At 37.1% G+C, this 22910-nt stretch overlaps 1 protein-coding gene across 1 annotated transcript in view; it reads right to left on the bottom strand.

Annotated features, from left to right (window-relative positions):
• The window catches only part of LOC145979775 (uncharacterized), a 240510-nt gene that overhangs the window by 132523 nt on the left and 85077 nt on the right, over nt 1-22910 (bottom strand). Inside the window, exons 11-12 of the mRNA XM_083112754.1 lie at nt 18882-19177; nt 16031-16220 (exon numbers count right to left, since the gene is read on the bottom strand). Of these exons, the coding sequence (XP_082968880.1) occupies nt 16031-16220; nt 18882-19177 (486 nt within the window). The remainder of the gene's footprint in view (nt 1-16030; nt 16221-18881; nt 19178-22910) is intronic.

The raw sequence follows: 22910 nt of genomic DNA, 5'->3' as shown, positions 1-22910 counted from the left end.
GTTTTCTTTGATTTAGCGGGAAATCAGTCTGCTATTGTTGTACGTAATAAATTGAAAGATATATATTTTCTGCTCGAGTAGGAATCCACAGTCCTTATCCAATCAATCAGTTTCTGTGTGTGAAACTTCTGTCTAGGAAAGCTACATACAATTTGCTTTTAATAACAGCAGCTTCAAAATAACCTATCCATTCTTGTCTTGCAAAGTAATGTTTGATTTTGATTTGTTATATTTAACTTTGGTTTTCTGCCACTTTTGGCTAATCGCGAAGACGAGGATGGGTGATGCAATGACAAAATTGATGAAAGGACATCACGAAGAAAATAATGAAAACAATACACAGGCTGGGATCTGAACTCGGGACCTGTGGAGTCGCATCGTTCATGAAATATAAACATAACATGTACAGTGGCTCACATTAGTAATCGAAGATGTAGCATTTTGTTGCATTTCTTCACAATATTTCAAAATTAATAACATGTACATAAATATAAACGATAGTGAAATATTTATAGGCATTTATTAAAGCTATATTCCCCGTTACATTTTTTCTTTCTTAATTTTGGGTGCGTCAGCACTTAGGCTATTTTGCAACCGCCACGTTATACGGGGTCCAGCCCTTTACCATAACAAATAACGTAACTGTAATATCGAATAACTGAAATATTAAAATATTCTGAGTTAGGTTAAAAGCTGAGGCTCTAAAGGGGCACTCAGCACACATGACAAAAAACAGAACACACAGAATTATACTGGCCATAGGGTCAGTCGCCAGAGCCTCGTTAGTCTGCAAAGAGCAGTCCAGGGTGTACTACGTGGAATGAAGTTGACGATTGGGTGTACTACGTGGAAGGTCACCTCTTACACCCCTGTTACGGTTTCAAATCTGAAAATAGTTATTTATGTTTGGGTGTGAAAGAAGAGATCACTTTAATATTCAGACAAATCGTGAAAGCCTTCTGTTTCTGTTAAGCTACGTTTCCATTCTGATAAGTTCCAGATCCATGAGGTGCAACATGTGCCGGCGCATGTTGCGCGTCATTTAGTGTACTCGTACTGCTTCCAATTCAAAACTACTTCTTCAAAATACGTCCGCAACAACACTGGAGTGCAGGATCGCAGTGTAGCGTTGTGCAGTGCTTTAGAGTAGTCAGTGTTTCTTCTCTTGTATTGTAATAATTTGGTGGTGATTTAACTTGGGTAAAGATGAACAATAAAGCTATGGCGGGTTTTGTGGTTATGGCAGGCGCGTATCATGAATTTCTAAAAAAAAAAAAAAAAAAAAAAAAAAGAGGCGAAAACAACCTAGATGGTGGATTAGAAGTTTTCTAGCGAAAAGAAATTCGGAAGGAGCATATAACTCGTTGATGAGAGACTTACGTCTTCAAAGTGGATACGGAAACTTTGTAAGAATGACTGCAAGTGATTTTGCATTGTTATTAAATCTTGTTGGACCACAGATTGCAGTCGCGTCGTCTGTTTCTACTCTAGTGCGCATGCCCGTGCCCCAGGAACTTGCTGCAGGCTGTTTCCATTGTCGCCGCGCATGTTGTGCGTCTTAATCGTTTGGGGCAATTTTGTCCCCGGCACTTGCGCCGCGGCATGTTGCAGACAGTTTCCATTTCAACAAATGCTTGGCACATGCAGCGTCGCATGCCGCGTGTCATGTTGCGCGGTAAAATTTGTGGTAATAGAAACGAGACTTTACATAGTTCTTTTATCGGTCAACTACAGTGCGGGGAAGAAACAATTCATGCTATTTCCTAACTACGTCTGTTACCAGTAGCTCCATTGCCCCTGACTGAAGTACGAGAAAAATGGGTAACAAAAACAAAAATACAACATTTGACGAACTGCAGTTATTTATTTTTACCTAACCAAAGGGTGCAGGTACAGGGAAATTGAAAATGTTAAGTACATGTAAGAGTACCGTGGGTGACGCAATAAAACGTAATGAAAAGGAAAATGAGGTAGATTCCGTATCTCAGAAAATTTAACCAAGAGAAATAGGAGAACGAAATGAACGAGCTTCAGTATGAAAAATCAAGACCCTTTCCTCATCCCCACTCCCTTTCCAAACCAAGAGCTCCGAAAGCAGCTGTGCAACTTGGAGCAGGCACTGGGACTGCTGTACGGTTCAGTAGCGTTTCATCTGAAAGCGAAATTCCTAGAGAAATGCTACAGTTCGTCCGCGACGGTTTAATGAGTTGCGTTTCGTCCGAGCCTGGCTGAGGATGAGTCACACCTTGACTAACCGGTGGCAGCGGTGGAATTGGTGACTAGGATACCTCAGTTAACAACTTTTAAAACTACATTGCATAGACAGCGGAGTGCAGCGCAGGGAGTGCAGACTCAGTCAAATCGTCGAGAGAGGGGTCCCGGGTTCGATACCCGGTGGAGGCACAAGTGGTTCGGATCCCACTTTAAATTGTAGGTCCAGTCCCGATTAGCCTTACTGTGCATAAAGGGGACAACAAATAAAATCGTTGAGACGAAGTGAACTTGGATCCAGAAATTTTAGTCATGGCAGTCAACACTACTACTTCTAAGCAGCTCCCATAAGTGACTGAGGTTAGAATGAAAGTTTGTCTTGTTTTAAGTTCACTTGTATGCACAGATAGGCTAATTGGGAGTGGGCCTACAGTTTAAAGTGGAATTCGAATCACTGTGCCTCCACCAGGAATCGAACCCGGCTAGAATGCAAGTGGTTTCTCATACTCAGATGGGAAGTTGTTTATGTTATTGTTTCACATAATTTGTAGGTAGTCACACGTGGTCTGAGAAACAGAAAAGTCACACATAGCCTACGCATAATTCTCTCGAGGCAGTTTGTTGCAAGAACCTTGCTTGCAGGCCACGGACAATAACTTTCATGGGTAAAAAAGTGTAGCTTTCCTGACGAAGTGTTCTCGGCTTGCGAGCCAGCTTAAATCGGTGTTAGCGTCCAATGTTTTGAGCGCATACATTGGAGCATCCTGCTTAGAGGAATGTACGCGCTCCAAACGTTGGACGCTAACGCCGATATAACCTGGCTCGCAAGCCGAGAACACTGTTCGAATCTCCACAGGCATATAATAAAAATGTAGTAGCGTACCCAAATGACACATCTGGCGTAATACCTAACGTGCCAAATTTTGGAAAATAGGAGCTGAAAGCGTGTGTGAGAACCAGAGCGACTTAACTCTAATTTATCAAATTAATAGGAGAGGAAATAATGTATTCTTAGGAATATGACTCTTAAACGTGACTCCGCCTTACAGATAAGCATTAGAAGTGGAAAATGTCGATTTACTCCAAATACTCTTCAGAGGATTTTTTTTCACGAAACTGAAAACGGCATTTTTGTAGTTACGTCCCTCTGATTCCCGTAGGACGATAGGTGAAATACATTTCATGAGCGATGTTTGAAAGAAGTTGTGTTAAGATGTCAAACATGTAGCCGACAGCCATGCTGTATGAAGAAAGCATATAGGATAAGCTCCAATCACACTTAATCTAGGCTCACAACGAAGATAGCGGCTGAGTGACCTAGCGTAATGAAAGGCAAAGAAAACAGTTAATCATTGGAAGAAACAATTAGTTTCATGTTTAAGATCATTCTATCAATTAATGCAGTTGCTTATAAAAATAAAAAATGGTCCAAAATGCTTCAAAGTAATTGAAAATATGAGGCATTGCGGATACGAAGGGCGAACTCAACAAAGTGCATTGTGATGGAAATGCGTTTCAAGTTGCCAGGCACAGTGCAAACTCCATAAAATCTTTGAAAATCACGCATGAAACATTCCGATCTACTGTTACCAAGTTTTTGTGGAGCTCGAACTCTGCCTGACAACTTGAAACGCATTTCCCTCACAATGCACTTTGTTGAGTTTTTTCCAAAGAGGGGCAAGCAAGGTAGTTTTTCCAGGGGGGAAACAAACAAGGTGCATAACAGTGTTGTCTCCTCAAAAAACATTGCTTTAATTTGAAGTTATCATATTCATCTTATTTGAAAATAAGATCCTTAGGAAAATATTTGGACCTAAAAGGGATGAGGAGACAATTAGAATAATTAAATCAAGAAGACTTAGGTGGGCAGGCCATGTGGCACGAATGGGAGAGGAAAGAGGAGTTTACAGGATTCTTGTTGGGAAACCTGATGGTAAGAGAACTTTAGGAAGGCCAAGACGAAGATGGAGGGACAACGTTGAGATAGACCTAAAGGAAATCGGTAGGGATGGAAAAGAGTATATAGAACTTGCTCAAGATAGGGACAGATGGAAGGCCTGTGTTGCTGCAGCCATGAACCTTCGGGTTTAAGAAGGCTAGAGAGTTAGTTAGTTAGCTAGTTATGTTCATGCAATAATTAACATATATTATTGCAGCTGAAATGGAATTGTGTGATATATATATAGTTTATGGTTGACTTTCATTTTCCAGGTGGGTCGTGCACACCCCTCCCCCTCCCTTGCCTCTCTTTCGGACTTCCATGTAAAGGTTCTATTTTTATTTCGCGTCTACCACTTTCGGTTAATCGCGATGATAAAGGATGTGATAGGTGATGGAAGTGGTATAAAGACAAGGACCCAACCCATACATATTTTCTAGTCCAGGCTCTAATCCGACATTAGACTTTGCAGTTTATTACGCTAACCAATTTGCCACGGGATCGGCTTCTTCGTGTTTGTCTGCTCATCAAATGATTAATTAGTTATTCAAACTATATAGGTAGGAAAGCTATCTAAAATAACGAAACAGAAAAATAAATCCACTTGACGTCTTGTAGCACTATCATTAACCTACAATTTCATGCTCACAAATCCACACAGAAAACTTCTTGTGGCATTAGTTTTACGGAATGGCCTTGGGGAATAAACATCGCCCATTTCCTGGTTCAGCTCGAAACAATTCAGGTGCCTTATCGAAGCTGCTCTTGAGCACGCAGGGTTTCTAACCTACTTCGCCGTAATTCAGTTGTTGTATCTCGTTTAATATGATGTATTGTAGAGCCAACCGCAGATTAAATAGGAGAAAAAAGATTTTCCCGACGGAAAATAAGTTGGTAATGCTGCAAACACCGAGGCATTCTTGATAAGACGCTTGAAGAGCGTCGAGCAAACTTTCCTGAAAAAGCACAACCCCAGTATCGAAGGTAATGCTACACGTGGATTGGCAACTTTCGGGAGCATGCTGTCTGTCTACACAATTCTACCCAAATACCTGTTTGAAAATGAATCTTCTGTTCGCATTTTATTTTTCAAATGTAGTTCTGACATTGTAATCATTTTGCAATTATTTTTATTTGTTCTTATTTTGCTTCGCTTTTATGTCACTTTTATAATTAATCGAAACTATGAAGATGGATGATAATTAGATTAAATTAATTAAGAGACACCTAAAAAAGATATTTACAGACCAGGACTCGAACCCGGAACCTAAAGCGGATAGGTTGTGGGGAAAACCGTCAATAACTCCCGCCACGAACTTACTTATAATTTTTGAAATTTCTCACGAGTATTTTTTGTTCTGTTCATGCATAATATACCTGCTTTCGGAAACTTAATTTATAAGTGACACACTTCGTTCGGTAGGGACAAGCCACGTATTGTTTGAATGGAGGGACACATCTCGTTCATATACTACTAGATACAATCATGGACTATACTTGAAATGGCCTCCCCGATGGCGCAGTGGTAGCGTCGTCGCCTTGTAATTAAGGGGTCCCGGGTTCGATACCCGGTGGAGACACAAGTGATTGGGATTTCAATTTAAACTGTAGATCCAGTCCCGATTAGCCTAACTGTGCATAAAGTGGACTCAAATTAATCAATCATATATGATAGAAGTTACGAAAAATATAAAAGATAAAAATTTTAGAAGAGATACTGTGAGCAAGTCGAGTTGGAGAGAGATTGTCTTTTGTCTTTTGTCTTTGTTAAATGTATTTCATGTAGTTTATATAACATGAAGTTATAAGTTAAATAAAAGTTGTTTTGTTCGTTAACGTTTGGCTTAATTGAAGATTATTACAATATACTTGAAATGTGACGTGCTAAACACTACTTTCGGAGATCAGTTGGACATGGCAATTTTGATATACAAGTTGCATTTTCTCTACTTAGATTCATTATGTCCAAATTTTATCCTAATAGATAATCTCCCAACAACGCAAAATGTTTTAATTGACTCGAATTCACAATGACTCATATACAGTGTGTTTATAAATGAACGGTGGGGTTTCAAAAATTAATAATACATCTATTTATTACCTTACACGGGCAAAACGTACACCGTAAGCAGCAGCAACTGTCCAAGTTTATATAACTTTATTTATATTTGTATAAAGATAGAAATCAAGAGGGGGCAATTGCCCCTCTGTGCCTCCTTGCAGGTGCTCTTGACCGTCTGGAAGAAATAGTGCACGACAGACGTGAAAACTAAATCCATCTTCAGTATCCCTTTGTCTTGCTACTCTTAGATTCTGCAACCTTTCTTTCTATAGTCCAATGTTTGCCTTCCTTACCTCCTAGAATTGATTTCCGTACAAGTTTGAGGGCTAATCTCCCCTGCCTCCTGTGGTTGTGCCACTGCACCTTCTTCCGCCGTTGTTGCTTTGTGAACTTTCATCGGCTTCGAAATACTTAATTTTCTTCAAGAGCATAATATCGTTTAATAACCGGCGATAAGATTCCTCAACCCTAAATTTCTGGATTAAAGTATAATAATATAGGAGTATGGAAATCTGAAAGGGGCGAGGATGGCCACATCTCCCCTTTAGAAAACGAATGTCAGCTAAAAGTATATATTTCACGCGTATAATTTGATCCCAGTCATAGTAATGTACATTAATTTATTATAATGGGAATGCAGGAATGCGATAATTTCGAATTCAAGTGGTGTTTCTTGAGGGGGCAACACTATTATCTGGTTAATATGCCCCATGGAAAAATACCTTGCTTGTCCCTGCGTCGAAAATATCGGCAGACGTCAATGATTATGGGGTGGGGCATGTGCCCCCCTCCCCTTTGCACCCCGTGCGCACGTCTATGACTACTCATTTCTACACTAGTTGGAAGCTGTATTCAATTTCGAGCCAAAAATGTAATTTTCAAATCAGGGTTGTTAAACGTCCACGAACCCATAAATTCTAATGGGTTCTATTGGGTTCCGCAACAAGACCGGAACCTTCTTTATCGCACAGTTTTAATTCGGTCCAAGTTGCGTATTCTTTCATTTCAATATGGAACTTAGACAGTCTTTAAATTGATCCGGGAAGAAGGTCCCTGTGCCGTATTTCAATTGATCCGGAGAAAAGGTTCCTGGAACGAATTGAAATATTTTAAACATAAAAAGGTTCTTTACGGTCCAGGTCCATTTATGCTTGCTAATATTCCCTGCTGAACCGGAATTGAATTGATTTAAAATTCCTGACCCTTTAACAACCCTGGTTGAAATTCATTTTTTTACAAACAACCATATTTTTAACGGCTATTTCACATTAATCCCATACGATATACTGAGTTATTTTTCGCAATGTTCAAAAGAAAGGTAAGAGATTTGGGCTATTCCTTTTTCTTCCTTGATGTTTAATAGATTATATTTGTCACGTGCCTATAACGTTACCAGCTAACATTTGTGAATTGTTCTTTCCTTGTAACGTTAACATCTACCATACTGAATTTATTTACGTTCCTTATGCAGATGGTATGTACCCAACTGCATTTTGTTCCGTTCCGCTACAGTGGTTTACATTTTGTTACATTCCTATGTAACGTTAATTAACCATATTGCCTTTCACTTCGTTCCGTTACGGAGGATTGCATTCATTACGTTCCTATGTACCGTTATTTACTACCATGTTGCATTTCGTTACGTTTTTTTGTAACGCTAGTATATACCATATTGCATTTCGTTACTACGTTCCTTGTATACGTTATGTTCCAATGTGCTCATTTCGTTCCGTTCCTTTATAACGTTAATATCTACCACAATACATTTTGTTACGTTCCTTGTAACGTCAGTCTATAACATATTGCATTTCGTTACGTTACATGGGTACCAGCAGTGGAACCATACTCTTCCTCCTACAAAATGGAACGTACCGTGTAACGCAAATTGGGTACGTTACGACTCCCTGCTTCAAAAGCATAGTAAGGACCTTATGAAACAGAAATATACCGAATATGTCAACACAGTCACAAACAAAGTCCTTACTAATTCAAAGAGATTCTGGACATTAATAAATTCACGGAGACAAGCCAATCACATCCCTTTAGAAGTAACACACAATGGCATTTCAGCTGTTGGTAATGATAGAGCTGAACTATTCAATCTAACATTTCAAAATAATTTTGTTTCAAATGATGTTTTAGATCACCCGCCTATCAAATCAATCTGCTCTCACTCTCTAACTACCGTCTTTACAGAACCAGGTGAAGTCTTGCACTTCCTTACATCCTTTTCTTCTTGGACCAGACAATATTCCTACTATTTTCCTTCAAAAAACAGCTCACTCACTAGCTACTCCCCTTTCAATGTTATACAATAGGTGCTTCTCTGAAGGCTGCTTTCCCACTCAATGTAAGAAAGCAAATATCATTCCTAATTTTAAATCTGGAAATGCTACTGATACTACATGTTACAGGCCCATTTCTCTCCTTTCCACACTTGCTATTGTCTGTGAAAAAATTCTGAGAAAAAAGTCTTCTGAAATTCACATCCCCTTACATTTTTCCAGCACAACAAGATTTTATTCCAAATTCTTCATGCCTTACCAATCTGTCTTCTATGCAATCCTGTGCCATAAACACAATTACTAATCGTTACAGCGCCTTGAATAACGTAGTGTGGACAACGACCCAAGAAACTGGTTCCCCGAGACTATGACAAGCAGATGGCAGTGCGATCGACCCAGGTGCTAATTTTGTTATGAAAGTAATGCGGCTTAGTTAGTTTTTGGAATATATTGTGTAGATTTGTTTCTCTAGAAAGGCGGTAAGTGAATTGATGGAAACAGTTATATTTGTGGAGTGATTTGCAGTCACGAAATGGCATTAATTTGGAAAGAAAAGTAAAATAAAATTAATAAATAAATAGCATGCGTAACACAAGGAGAAACATCGCAATGTCATTCCGGACGTCAGGTCTTGGACTGTGTATTAGAGTTTATTTTTCTATGTTATTAGAATATAAATAGTATCCTGAGAGATATTTCATACCGAGGCGACAAACCACAAATGTCGCTTGAAAGCGAGCAGTCGGAAATCAATGCAGCATTTCGAACCGTAGGGACATAAGCTCTGACTGCACCGTTTCCTCAAGGAGATTTTACACCAAAGCAACATGCGACAAACAATACGAGGATTTCACACCAAAGCGACACGGGTCCTTCTGTCCAAGGCAACTTTCACACCGAAGCAACACATGTTGCTTGGAAATGAGCCAGTCAAGAGCAACATTTCACATCGTAGCAGCATGACGGGAAGCACAGGCCAGCGTTCGGTTGGTGAAATCCTCAAGCAATAAGTGTCGCGTGCCGCTTGTCGCTTTGGTGCGCAATCTCACTAAAGCAAGACACTCATTGCATCGCGTATGCGCGAACAACAAACCACGGCAACATGTTGCAAGCTATTGAGGAAATGACCCAGTTTGAGCGACGCAGAAGCGACAAAGAGACACGTGTGACTTATTGTGTCGCCTAGATCTGTTGTTGTCATGTGCGGTTTATCGTGTCGCCTATCTGTTGTTCGCAAGCAATGCTTGCTAATAGACTGAAGGCACCATGTCGCTTGTCACTTAGTTGGGAACTCCCATTGTAGCGCGTCGCTTCGGTCTCAGCACCCTTCCTTTAAGGAGCTTTCTGACCAAAGTAACAAGTAGCACGCGAATACGCCATATGAACGTGTCGTTTGCTGTTTGGACCCTCATGTGCAATGAATGCTATTTTACAGTCTGGAAGTGTGTGTCACTAATGTGACAGTGTGAACATCCCGTGCCGCTTGTCCCATTGGTTTGAAAGTTGCCTTACAATCATGTCGATGGCACTAAGAAAGTTTTGTGGGGTTCCCCTTGTCGTTTCATGCAATCATCATTATCATCATCGCCGCGATTAGTTTAAAGCGGAAGAAAAGAGACAGTAAATATCAAAAATACATATGCTTCAGTGTGTATATCTTTAAAAGAAATGATGATGATAATAATAACGAACCTAATTCATACACAAAAATTTAGTTGCCAAGAGCATTCCACGTGTCTTTTTTCTCCCGTATTATTAACGAAAGTATGACGATAACAGGACGTGGTCGACTGTCTAGAATGTTCGTTAATATCTTCGCGACCACTGTACCAAATATCATAGCAATTATCACATTCATAGAAATGCTTCATGTAAAAGAATCAGACGTTGCAGCGAAAACTCCATTTACTTCCATTATAAGCACTCGAACACCAAGCACCGGGGTCAACACCAGCGCCTCTAGTGGATCATTTTCGAGTGGAACCATCCAGAGAGCGCAGAACCATGCCATTTTCCACACTACGTTATTCTAGGTGCTGTACTAATCGTAATCAGTTAGATGTTGCTTACTTTGATCTGTCTAAAGCTTTTGATTCAGTGGATCACCATTATTTACTGCATAAATCTAACAGATTTAACATAACTGGAAACACATTAAAATTAGTGAAAGACTATCTAAGAAATAGACAACAATGCGTTATACTTCCTGGAACTCATTCTAACTGGCTTCCTGTTATATCTGGTGTGCCGCAAGGAAGCATTCTTGGCCTTCTGTTATTTGTATTATATCTGGATGATCTCACAGACCTCTTTAATTCCCCAATCTCAAGCACAATTCTGATGTTTACCGATGATTGCAAAATTATGAGAGAGATAAAATAGCCATCAGACATATAAATTCTCCAAAATGACATTAACTGATTCTCTGAATGGTGTAAGCGATCGAAACTGTCCACAAACCCTTCTAAATGCTCTTACATAACAATTTCATTGAAACAAAACATTCTTGAAGGTAATTATACACTCACCGACCTCCCTCTAGCAAGAGAAGCACAAAACCGAGAACTAGGTATCCTCATAGATTCAAAACTAAATTTCGATAATCACATATCAACCATCTCAAAAAAGGCAATGCGTATGCTTGACCTGCTGTACAGATTCACCAAAATCAATAACCCGAAAGCACTTTCCATTTACTTCAAGATATTTGTGTCCCCCATTCTAGAATATTGTTCCCCAATCTGGAACATGGCTGCACATTCTCATACCTCCAAGATAGACAGTGTTCTCAGCTATTTCCTTCCCATCGTTCGATATAGAGTGCCTGCCCTGAGACACCTACCTAAGAGAGATCTGCTTGTAAATCTGCACATTAATACTCCAGAAACTCGTAGATACATTGCAGATATGAAATTGCTATATAAGATCATAAATAGAAACTTAAGATGCAGCAACCCACTCCATGAACTCTCACTCAGAGTGCCTAGACATAAAACACGGAGCAAGGAAACTTTCCACACTACAACTCCCAGGCTTTCAATCATACAACGTTCTTATATTTCATAGGCTACCAAATCAGCCAAATAGATATATTCACTTCATATTCATTTTTTATCAGCAACATAGAAAAAAATGCACATAAGTAATGCTTTTGTGAAACTGATCTATTTACCTTGTTACTGTTTTGGCTTGTTTATTTTTGTTTATTTTATGTTATCCTTTCTTTTGTGTTTTTAATCTTAGTCTATTGTTTTACTGTTGTTTCTTTCTGGTTTAAAATGGCTTCTGATGTACTGGAAATTTCAATAAATAAATAAATAAATAAATGTCGCTCCATGTTGCATATGTGTAAAAACATATGCTGTACATGAAAGTAACACATGCATCTTCGGAATGCATTTATCATTCATTTTGTGCCATTCAAAAATACAGTTTGCGTGCTTGATTTTCATTATTAGCTAATGTGAAATTAACACTGTTCAAAAAATATTTCAAATCGTTTGTTCCATACAAATGCTTTAACACAGACTTCTACCCCCTTTTTGTGTAATTTATTAGGATAATAACGTCTTTGATACTACTACTAGTAATAATAATAATAATAATAAAGCTATTATTAATGTTATTATTATTATTGGTACATTTAGCTCGGTACTTGCACCTCCCCAAGACAAAAATTCGTGGTTGCACTTCTGGTATTACCGTATTCTCGCATCTATTAGCCACACGCTTGTATTAGCACCCCCTTTTTTGGCCTAAGATTTCAGGAAAATAAAATTTCTCGTGTATAAGCTGCACCTCGTGTATAAGCCGCACGATTGACTTTTTTTTGCGTAGGTAGCCAATTTCAAGTAAGTATTTTAAAAGTATTTTAACCTTTATTTTTGAGCAATGATCTTTATATTAATAGCGTATCATTCAGTTTTAGTCCTCAAAGCCCTTATTCACTGTCGTTGCTGCTACGCATTGAAATATTTTCTGCAGAAGCGGTTTTGTCATCTTCATCACTAGCATCATCATCCCACAACATTTGATCCTGGGTACCATCTAGGGTATTAGATATGCTGCACTTCAGAAAACCCTTCACAATTGTTTCCGACTTTACACTTTCCCATGCTGCCAGAATCCATTCACACACTTAATTGACAGTCGGACGTTTGATCTTTGCTGTTGCTGTAAGCTCGTGGTTTACTGCACTAATCCAATTATTATACAGACGCCGGAACACAGCTTTAAACGAGCGAATTACACAAATGTCTAGGGGTTGCAGTACAGACGTTAGACCACCAGGAATCACGGCTACATATTTTTCAAATGTTGGAATTTTGTCTGTATTCTGTCTGTTAGGTGACCACGAAAGCTGTTCCACACCAGCAAACTCTTTTGCACCAGACCTTCTATTCCACACTTTGTCTAACCAGTCCAATACCAGTTCTTCTTCCATCCATCCTTTCTGCTGGGCACGTATGATAATACCCGGTGGAAATCCCTCATTTGGCACATTCTTACGCGAGAACAACCAACATTACAGTCCATCGTTGTTTCTCTCCACCCGTTGTCTTGATCGATACGGTGTGCGAGCCTCTCGGTACAACTGTCCTGGACATAGGCATGTCCCAGTAAATAAATAGGTGTTTGATCCACGTTGCCGATCTGAGACAAGCTACAATCATTGGACTTTCGCATTCGTATCACGTATTTGTGAAATTTAACAATTTTCTGATCAAAGTCTGCAGGGAAACATTGCGCAATTGTTGTCCTATGGCGAAGCGATAAACTTTTCCTACTCATAAAATGTGAACACCATCCCGCACTAGCTCGGAAAGCTTGACGACTGATGTCTAACTTTGAAGCTACTTCACAACCTTGAAAACGTATCATGTCTACGGTTACAGCATAGCCAGCACTTCTTATCTCATTTACAAAGGCCAAAACTTCTTCTTCTACCTGTGGAAATTTGGCTCCTTTTTCACGAAATGTAGTTTTCTTGCCACTTGTTGCAGAAAGTTGTTTCTTCTGATTTCTCCATCGACGAATGTTAGACTCGTCCACATCGTAATATCGCACTGCAGCATATCGTATTGCTTGAAGTTTAAAATGAGCATCGTAGCTGATTCTTCTGCCAGACATCCTCCCTTTGATAGTACCAACCTAGACCAGGCCCAACCTTCTTTAATAACTTTACTTTACTGAATGGTTTCCAGATCAATACGACAGTAAGGATGATTCGTGTTCAATGATAAGATATTATCATATTGTTGCAAAAAAAAAAAGTTTGAAGATAAGATATCATATTGTTGCAGCGCTGCAGAGATTTGTTGGATTTGCTGTTAATGAATCCGTTATGTGATAAAGATAACAAATCAACGTACGTATTTTAGTATCCTAGCAGTAGCTGCACTTTCTTTCATTCGCGTGTATAAGCTGCAAATGTTTTCTTATTCGTGTGTATAAGCTGCACATGCTTTTCTTATCATTTGCGTGTATAAGCCGCACCCCATTTTTTGGTCCACTTTTCAGGGAAAAAAGTGCGGCTTATAGACGCGAGAATACGGTATATTTTTCCGCAAATTTTATCTGACAAAAATAATTTGAGTAATTAATTTGGCATAAATGGGGGGGGGGAATGTTCTACCTTTTTAGGGGGTGTGCATCATGGCCCTTGTGGGAGGATGTTCCCCCCTATGATCGAGGGTAGCATGCTTGAGCGAGGGAGACTCCTACAAGTTTCAGCGAGTGAAAGTGGTCCCATGCAGCACTGTAAAATGTACAGTTATAATAATGGTTACATTTTTCAACAACAAAAAAGTCAGTTATACAATGGATCTTGTCAATGTTACATTGTTGTAAAATAGCAACTGAACTGTGAAACAAGCAGTCTATATTATTATTTTGGATGAAAAGTTCTATTACATTTTTATATATAAATCCCAAATATCATCACGCAATTTAATATCATCATCTCCTTTACAGAGATTCTTGATGTCTTATATTACATTAAATTTTAATGATGTTAGCCTAGCCTGATTCTAAAAAAGAAGATTCCATAGTGGGTCTATGCTGCAATTCTCATTATTTAAATTCTTTGAGTGATGGCATGAACATGATTTGGACATTATAAATTTAAATCCAGTCAGCTCACATCATCAAGGAGAAGCATATAATAAAAAAGAGAAGGGTTTTGAAAAAAAATTATGGGAAACATAGATTTGAATATCTGGAAAACTTCATTGACTGCAAGCATGACTGATGTTACCAGCATTCTTCTTCATATTTAACATTTGTAATACTTATGTAAGTAAAACTTTATTTTCCAACATGTATTTTACAACTTACTGCAAGGTTCTATTCTCATTAACTAAATAAAGAAGACTAACTCTCTAACCTTCTTAAATCCAAAGGTTGATGGCTGCAACAATACAATGCAGAAGCACAGGCAAAGACGATTCCACGCAGGTAAAAAAGTGATAGCGAAAAATCAGGCGAGGCTAGGCCAGCTCAGTAGCTCAGTGGTTAGAGCAAAAGCACGGTATGCCAGAGACCCGGGTTCGAGTCCTGGTCGAGCCTACATTTTTCACTGAAAATTTCTATGTAGCACATCTCCTGTGTGTGCCTAATCTTCATTAGCCTTACATTTGTCTCTATCCTGAGCAGGATCTATCTACTCTTTTCCATTCCTACAGATTTCCTTTAGGTCCATCTCAAAGTTATTCCTCCATCTTCATCTTGGCCTTCCTACAGGTCTCTTACCATCAAGTTTCCCTTTCTAGCCACATGGCCTGCCCACCTAAGACTTCTTGATTTAATTATTCTAATAATATCTAGAGATGAATACAAATTATGAAGTTCTACATTATGTTACTTTCTTCACTTGCCTGTCTCCTCATCCCTTTTAGCTCAAAATAATTTTCTAAGGATTTTATTTTCAAATACTTCTATTTTATGTTCCTCTTTCAATGTAAGGGACCAAGTTTTGCATCCATATAATACTACAGGCAAAATTACTCTTTTGTATATTTTAACTTTTAGTTCTATGTTCATTGGTCTCCTAATTATACCCTTTTGAAATCTGATGATTCTTTTTTACACATCCTGTACTGCAGGATATAACAAATTTATATGTCTATCAATACATCAAATTTGATATATGTAGCTCCAATAGTTTCTGAGATACTAATAGGTGATATGAATACGGAAATTGGCAGATATTCTTGAGACTGTTACATAAAGGTAATTTTTTTCAGCATTTTCTAATTAGTATCATAAAAAATAATACAATTATACAATTACACAATGCATGTACTGAGATAAAAATGATGTATTACTGTTTTTACTTTACAAGAATATCTTCTTCTGTTGTGAACTTTACATGTCTTAGTTTAATTTTATTTCATTCATACATTTAACATACATTAACAACACTGGAATGTAGTCAATTTTGCATTATTCAACATTGAATAAATTCTCATATTTTATCTTAAATTTACTATTCAAACTATAATTACTTCTCACTTTGGTAGAGTGGAAACAAACCTTGTGTCTCATAGGTAAAAATAGCTTCTGTTTTCCGAGAGCCTTGACTGTAAAATTTTACATTTAGTGGAGATGGATCTCTTGCTTCCATCTTCAGTTCTTGTCCATGTGACCACAATACTTGCATTTGTGTTCCTACTATTTTCACTTTAACACGATGGTCTATATCAAGTTGTAAAGCAGATGGACCCTGTAAAATTAGAGGAAATACATAGAAAATATATCCTTCAAAAGTGTAAAGTTTAAGTATTTAACTAGCATGTACTCATATGAAGATAGTACATAACAAAATTATTTTCTTTAATTTTTTCATGAGTTCTTTCCCATATAAATTATTGTTTTACTGAAAGTTTTAAAAATGTCTAACAGTTAACAAATTAACCCACAGTAATAGCACAGTACATGAAAGAAAAAGTTCTAGTGTAAAATATTTATCAAAATTATATTCTTTTTAATACAATTCTTTTGAGTTTCTAATATACCCTACATCTTCCTTTGAAAAGAAAATCATTAGTTTTGTTATGGCTAATTGCAAGTCTATTTATTTCTTCTCGTGCCATACTCACTGCCACACTTTGGTAAATTGTGAACTTGTCAAACTGAATCGATTCTAGAGAGGTGAGTAGGACATGCCATAGACCAGACTGGGGAGCAGTATTGTATTATTGGGGAAATGAATGACTTGAAGTACAAAGGAAGGGCTGAGAAACAACTAATTTCAGTCAAATGATGCAATACAGCCAAGAGACACAAAATCTTTTTTGTGATGCCTCTAATATATTCCTCAAATGTGAGATTTTGGTCGAAAATGATGCCTAACATCAGAATACAGCCGTATTAAAGGCTTTGGTCAGATCAATGTATGTTACGTCTAGTTGTGAATTGTTTGAAATACATTTCATGGCATGTAACAGAAAAACATACAGACTAATAAGATAGGAGTTACCAGAAAGAAAACCATGTTGATTTAAGGTTACGTACATAGAAACAAATTTATATACATAGTCTGTCTTTCATTATTTTTTCACAGATGATGGACAGAAGAGACAGTAAGAAGACTGGTCTGTAAGGAGAAACAAGATTGTTGTTACCACTTTGTGAATGGTGTGATGTTAGCTTGTTTCCTTGTGTGAGGAAAGTCACCTTCCAAGAAAATCTATTCAGGAGAATGCACAAGGGAAAGCACAGGGATTCCACTGTTTTCCTGGGGAACATGTTGTTGATATTGTTCAATCTTACAGCATGGCAAACTGGGATAGATGGCAATAGATTTTTAAGCTCATCAGGTGTAGTGGCAAGCATTGTTAGAATAGACTTGCCTCACATTTGACAACATTGCAAGGGAGGATGGTGGGTAAAAGTTACCATAGAAATAAGTGTTGAAGAGTTCTGCCCTTCAGTCACCTATCGCACTTTCACTATTGCATGTAATCTCAACTGGAATTTTGCTATTGTCTATCCTCTACTATTGTATTAGTAGAATTTTCGTAATTGGTGTCAGTAAATATTATATCAGTAGTTTATCAGTATATCAGGAAAAATTTCAAAGCAGTTTATTTTCCAATACTAATAATAAAATTAATTAAAAAATAACATGACATCTCTCTTAACATAACTAATGACTAAGGTTACAGGTTTCTGTGTGAGTTAAACACTTTTTCAAACTGTATTAAAATGCATGAAATAAAATTTCAAACACATCATTTGTAGAATAAACATTCTTATTAGAAAATATCTATCTATCACAAGTCTATATCTTCAAAGAAACTTGTGCATAACATGTTACAGAAGTAAGTTGAATCTATTATATTTTTTGTTCTAATTTTTACAATTATCAATAGGCAGGGGCATATTCTAGTCCTTCAGATGTGCATCAATGCAACTCATTAAACAATTAGTTGATTTCCCTTAGTTTCCATGAGATTTTTATTTTTTAAAAATTTACTGAGATTTCCAGGCTCTTCAGTTTATCCAGGTGTGTGGGGACCCTGAAGCTTGCACCAAAATTTATCACAGAAAACTGCATGCTTGAAACAAGCTGGCATCATTCTCATATCAAACTTTCCATGACCAACTGGCTTTGACAAGCTACAAGAAATATACCTCAAGCTTCCCACAAGCTTTCATGCTCTCTGGGTTTTCTCCAGTGGAAGAAAAAACTAAAACTAATTCAGGCGCCAGCTTCTTTGATGAATATGGTATAAGAAAGCCATGAATCTAAGATAAAGCAAAACTTCAAATATGATCTCAAAGCATTGAATTTTTAAATTAATAAAAGATTGGATTAAAGGTACTTAATTCTTTTGCCAGAGTGGCATTCCTTAACTATAAATTGTTATATATGGCCAACTCTACCATATTGCCACAGATTTTAAAATTTGGTTAGCAACAGTGAAAAAAGTTAATAATGTTTATTATTTTGATTTAATGATACATGTTATACAGTAAACACACAAACATTAAAAACAAATACTGTAGCTGTTGTTCTTAAATTGAAATTTCCATTTAAAAAACTCAAAATATGAAAAATAGCATTAAATTTGAAAATTAGGCACCAGGTGAAAATTTTCAGGCACTATGGTGACCAGGCACCCTGTATTTTTCTACCCCTGGTTTTATCTATCATTATCCATAAAATGAATTGATTTAAAATGCATTCCATACATTAGGGAAAATGTCTATTACACATGTTCTCAGCCAAAACCCTTAGTAAGTTATGGATATTGGCTATATCCTTTACCCTTTCAACATTTTTACACATACACTGAATCTGTTATTACATAGTGTGAAGTATTGAGAAAAATTAAATAACAATTAGCTATTAGCAATTAAATACTGTCCATTGACTTACTTCTGTTTTAGATAAAATAGAACAACTTCTAGTTCCACCTTGCGGAAGATACAATTCAATTTCCTCGTACCCTAAATGTGATTCATGAGGACATTTAGTAATGTAGGTATCACTATTATATTCGCCTCTTAACCTTATGAAATACATATTTGATCCCAGTATATCATCATTTTCTAATAAAAATATTCCAATCCAACCTTCTCCAGCAGATGATTTAAATTTAAAGGAGAGAGGACCATAGAATTTCTTGTATGGTGTTATATTGTTACTTGTTTTTTGACTAAAAATCAGGTTTCCTGAAAAATAATGGCAACATTAGTGCACATAAATTAGAAACTGAAAGAGCATACATTATTGAAAAAGAAGTAACAACAATTCGATTTTTTAAAAAAACAAACTGTTTCTTAATATTTTAAACATGCTAAACTAATCAGGAACAAAAACACAATGTAAGCAAATGAAATGCGTAAAAGCACATGCTAACAAATGGCTTTTAAGGCTCATGAACATTATATGTAGAACAGTGTTCAGTTATATCAAAAATACTTATCTAACTTGTTAATATACTTATTTTCATTAATTGAAAAATCCTTCTGGACAGTGAAATATGCCATGACTTGAAAACTTCACTTTTATTGAAAATGATTGAAAAACACAGTGAAATTAGAAACAATGCATGTTAACATATGGGACAAATGTGTTTTATAAAAATGCTATTAAATTAATAGTATAATAAACACATCCAAAAACACTTTTATTTAAACATAACATTTGTCTAACAATATGAAATCATTTAGTCAGAAATGCATTTTATAAACAGCAGAGATAAATTTCCTTCCATTATTTATAAAAAAATACCTGTAATACAACCTTTTTATAAATTTATACTTTCAGGGATGTTACCAAGAAAGCAAATGAACTAACCAATTATCATTGGCTAAAAGGACTTTTATTTTATGTGTAGCAAGAAATACACACCACTTCATAATATTTTTTTGGAGTTAGATTAATTTATTACAAGAAGACTATTGCACTTTCCACAAGGAAACCAGCAACAGTTGAAACAGGAAGTCATGGAGATTATTTTGATGCCTACAAATGTTCATTCCATATTTGCATCCCAAGTAATGTGCAAGATGTTAACGTGAAGTTTCAGTAATTATTAAAAATTTGTGGGACCACATACAACAACAATTCAGGCAGAGACAGACACATCCATGGAAACTTGATGAACTTGGGGAACAGTTGATAATGAAATGACTTCAAATCAGTGGCAGCATCAGGATTAATCAACTAAGGGTGCTGAAGGGGTGTGGAATTTAATTTAGGTGGTGCGATATTGAAAACATAGAATAAATGAATAATGCATGCATGTTTTAACTAGGGATGTTCGGATCCGGAATTTTTGGATCCGGATCCGTTTTGCCATCCCACATGCGCTTTTTTGGAAAGTAAGAATGTGTTTATAACACATTGTTACCTGCTATATATACACATATATATATACCTAGGTATAATATACATACATAAATACATATATATAGTGTGTCCACGAGTGCGCGATTTGTAATTAATTAATACACTTACAAGGGAGGTCTAAGTCTCCCCCTCCGATTTCCATGAAACTTGGCAGGTGTATGGAGGGGCCAAAGGAAGAAATACGTGTTTTTGTGTTTCAGCTAAAAAAAATGTTTTAGGGAGCAAAACCCCCTCAAAAGTCAAAATGAAGACAAATTGACGTGGGGATCTGACCCCTGTGTGCCACTCCGATTCCCATGAAATTTGGCAGGTGTATGGAGGGGCCCAAAGGAAGAAGTACGTGTTTTTGTGTTTCAGCTAAAAAACGGTTTTAGGGGGAACCCCCCCTCAAATGTCAAGATGAGGAGAAATTGAAGTGGGGATCCAACCCCGAAACCACGTAAATATGGCATAGGAAGAAACAGGGGGCATAAGGGCCCTCTATACACCTGCCAAATTTCATGGAAATTGGAGGGGAACACAGGGGTCAGATGATCCCCACGTCAATTTGTCCTCATATTGACATTTGAGGCGGGTTTTGCCCTCTAAAACATTTCTTTTAGCTGAAACAAAAAAAAAACCACGTATTTCTTCCTTTGGGGCCCTCTATACACCTGCAAAGTTTCATGGAAATCGGAGGGGGACACAGAGGTCAAATGACCACTTAAATTTGTCCTCATATTGACATTTGAGGGGTTGCCCTCTTAAACAGTTTTTTAGCCGAAACAAGAAACACGTATTTCTTCCTTTGGGCCCATTTATACACACACCTGCCAAGTATCATGGAAATCGGAGGGGGAAACAGGGTCAGATCCTCACTTCAATTTGTTCTCATCTTGACATTTAAGGGGGGTTGCCCCCTAAAACCGTTTTTAGCTGAAACAAAAAAAGCACGTATTTCTTCCATTGGGCCCCACTATACACCTGCCAAGTTTCATGGAAATAGGAGGGGACACTTAGATAACCTCCCTTGTTAGTCTTACACTTTGTAATTATATAACACTGCATATATTATAATGTTTTATTTTAATTTGTAAAACTGTAACTGTAGAAAAATTGTATAATTTTTGTATAATTATATATCTTGTTCTATGTGTTAAAGGTTTCATATTGGAATAGAATGTCTCACATTCATGTGTGTTTCCATTTCATATACATTTGAATGAATACATATTCTTTTCAATGCCATTTACAAAATCACCTCTGACATTTTATGTTAAACAAGTAAGATTATTTTTGTGCACGAGTGTGTTAGCCGATGCGTAGCAAAGTATTTTAGGAACAACACTTGAAAAAAATTATTGTAGGACTAACTAATGAAAAATTTCTTTGTAATCGAAGATCATAATACCTTTTAAGGTGTGGTAATATTATAATGGGATTGAGATCCGAAACTCTCAGATCCGGAACTTTCGGATCCAGATCCAGATCTGGAACTTTCGAATCCGGATCCAGATCTGAAACTCTCAGATCCAGATCCAGATCCAAAACTCTCGGATCCGGATCCGGAATTTTCTGATCTGGATCCAGATCCATAACTTTTGGATCCAGATTTTTCGGATCCGGATCCGTTTGGCCATCCCTAGTTTTAACCACTAAATCAAATATTCAGTAGCGGCTATTGGGTGCCAAAACTGAGGGACAGGAAAAGTTTACTTTTCTTGGTAGGCAAAGCTTAGCATTAAGATGGCAAAGTGGCAAAAAGTGGAGGAGGGAGCAACTACTCCCTCCACCTTCCCCCAATCACTGCCACTGCCAATAGTAATCAACTTTTAGTAAGCATCTGTGGTAATATGTCAATGAAACTGCTTCATTTTCGTTTGATTTTTCACACAACAATGACATGTTTAGTAATGTGAAAGAACAGCTTGTTCAAAGCAGGCAATGACATACATGGATCACCAGCATATTTTTTTCAGATTTTTTTTTTTAAGGGAGAGTTATTTCAAAACCTAACATTCGGTGCTCAGTGTGATGGCATGACATAAAATAACATTGCTAGAGTTACTGTTTTTGGTTCAACATAGGTTTTGAAAAGGGGAAGCTGAGGGGTGTGGGGAGCAAAATTAAGGGGTGTGAAAGCACTCCTTTGCCCCCCTCTGTCACCGCCCCTGCTTCAAATTGATGTGAGCCACATCCACAGACTTGCAGAGTCCATATCATGATGAATTGCTGCTGTCATTAATCCAAGGAAGAGTCAATTAAATAGAATAATACAGGGTGTCTAGAATTTTGTATAAAGAAAATTTCATGACTTTTCCAGATTTTCAAGATCAAGAACAAAAATTTTCCAGACTAAAGATTAAAAAAAAAAGAGTGGGAAATTCCAGTAGCCACTTACTGTTGTAGATTTCTAAATAAAAACAGTTCAAAATATGACTTTTTCCTAGAACATTTAATACACAAAAATTGTAACTACTGGTAATACATCTTATATCAAATTGAAGTCCAGTCTGAACACAACAAATTTTTAATTTCTTTCTTGTTCTTTTATCTTTATTGGTCAAAAAA

The sequence above is a fragment of the Lepisma saccharinum genome, chromosome 26 (assembly GCF_977018435.1).
Source record: "Lepisma saccharinum chromosome 26, izLepSacc3.1, whole genome shotgun sequence".
Classification (NCBI taxonomy): Eukaryota; Metazoa; Arthropoda; class Insecta; order Zygentoma; family Lepismatidae; genus Lepisma; species Lepisma saccharinum.
This window is presented reverse-complemented; position numbering and strand designations above follow the sequence as displayed.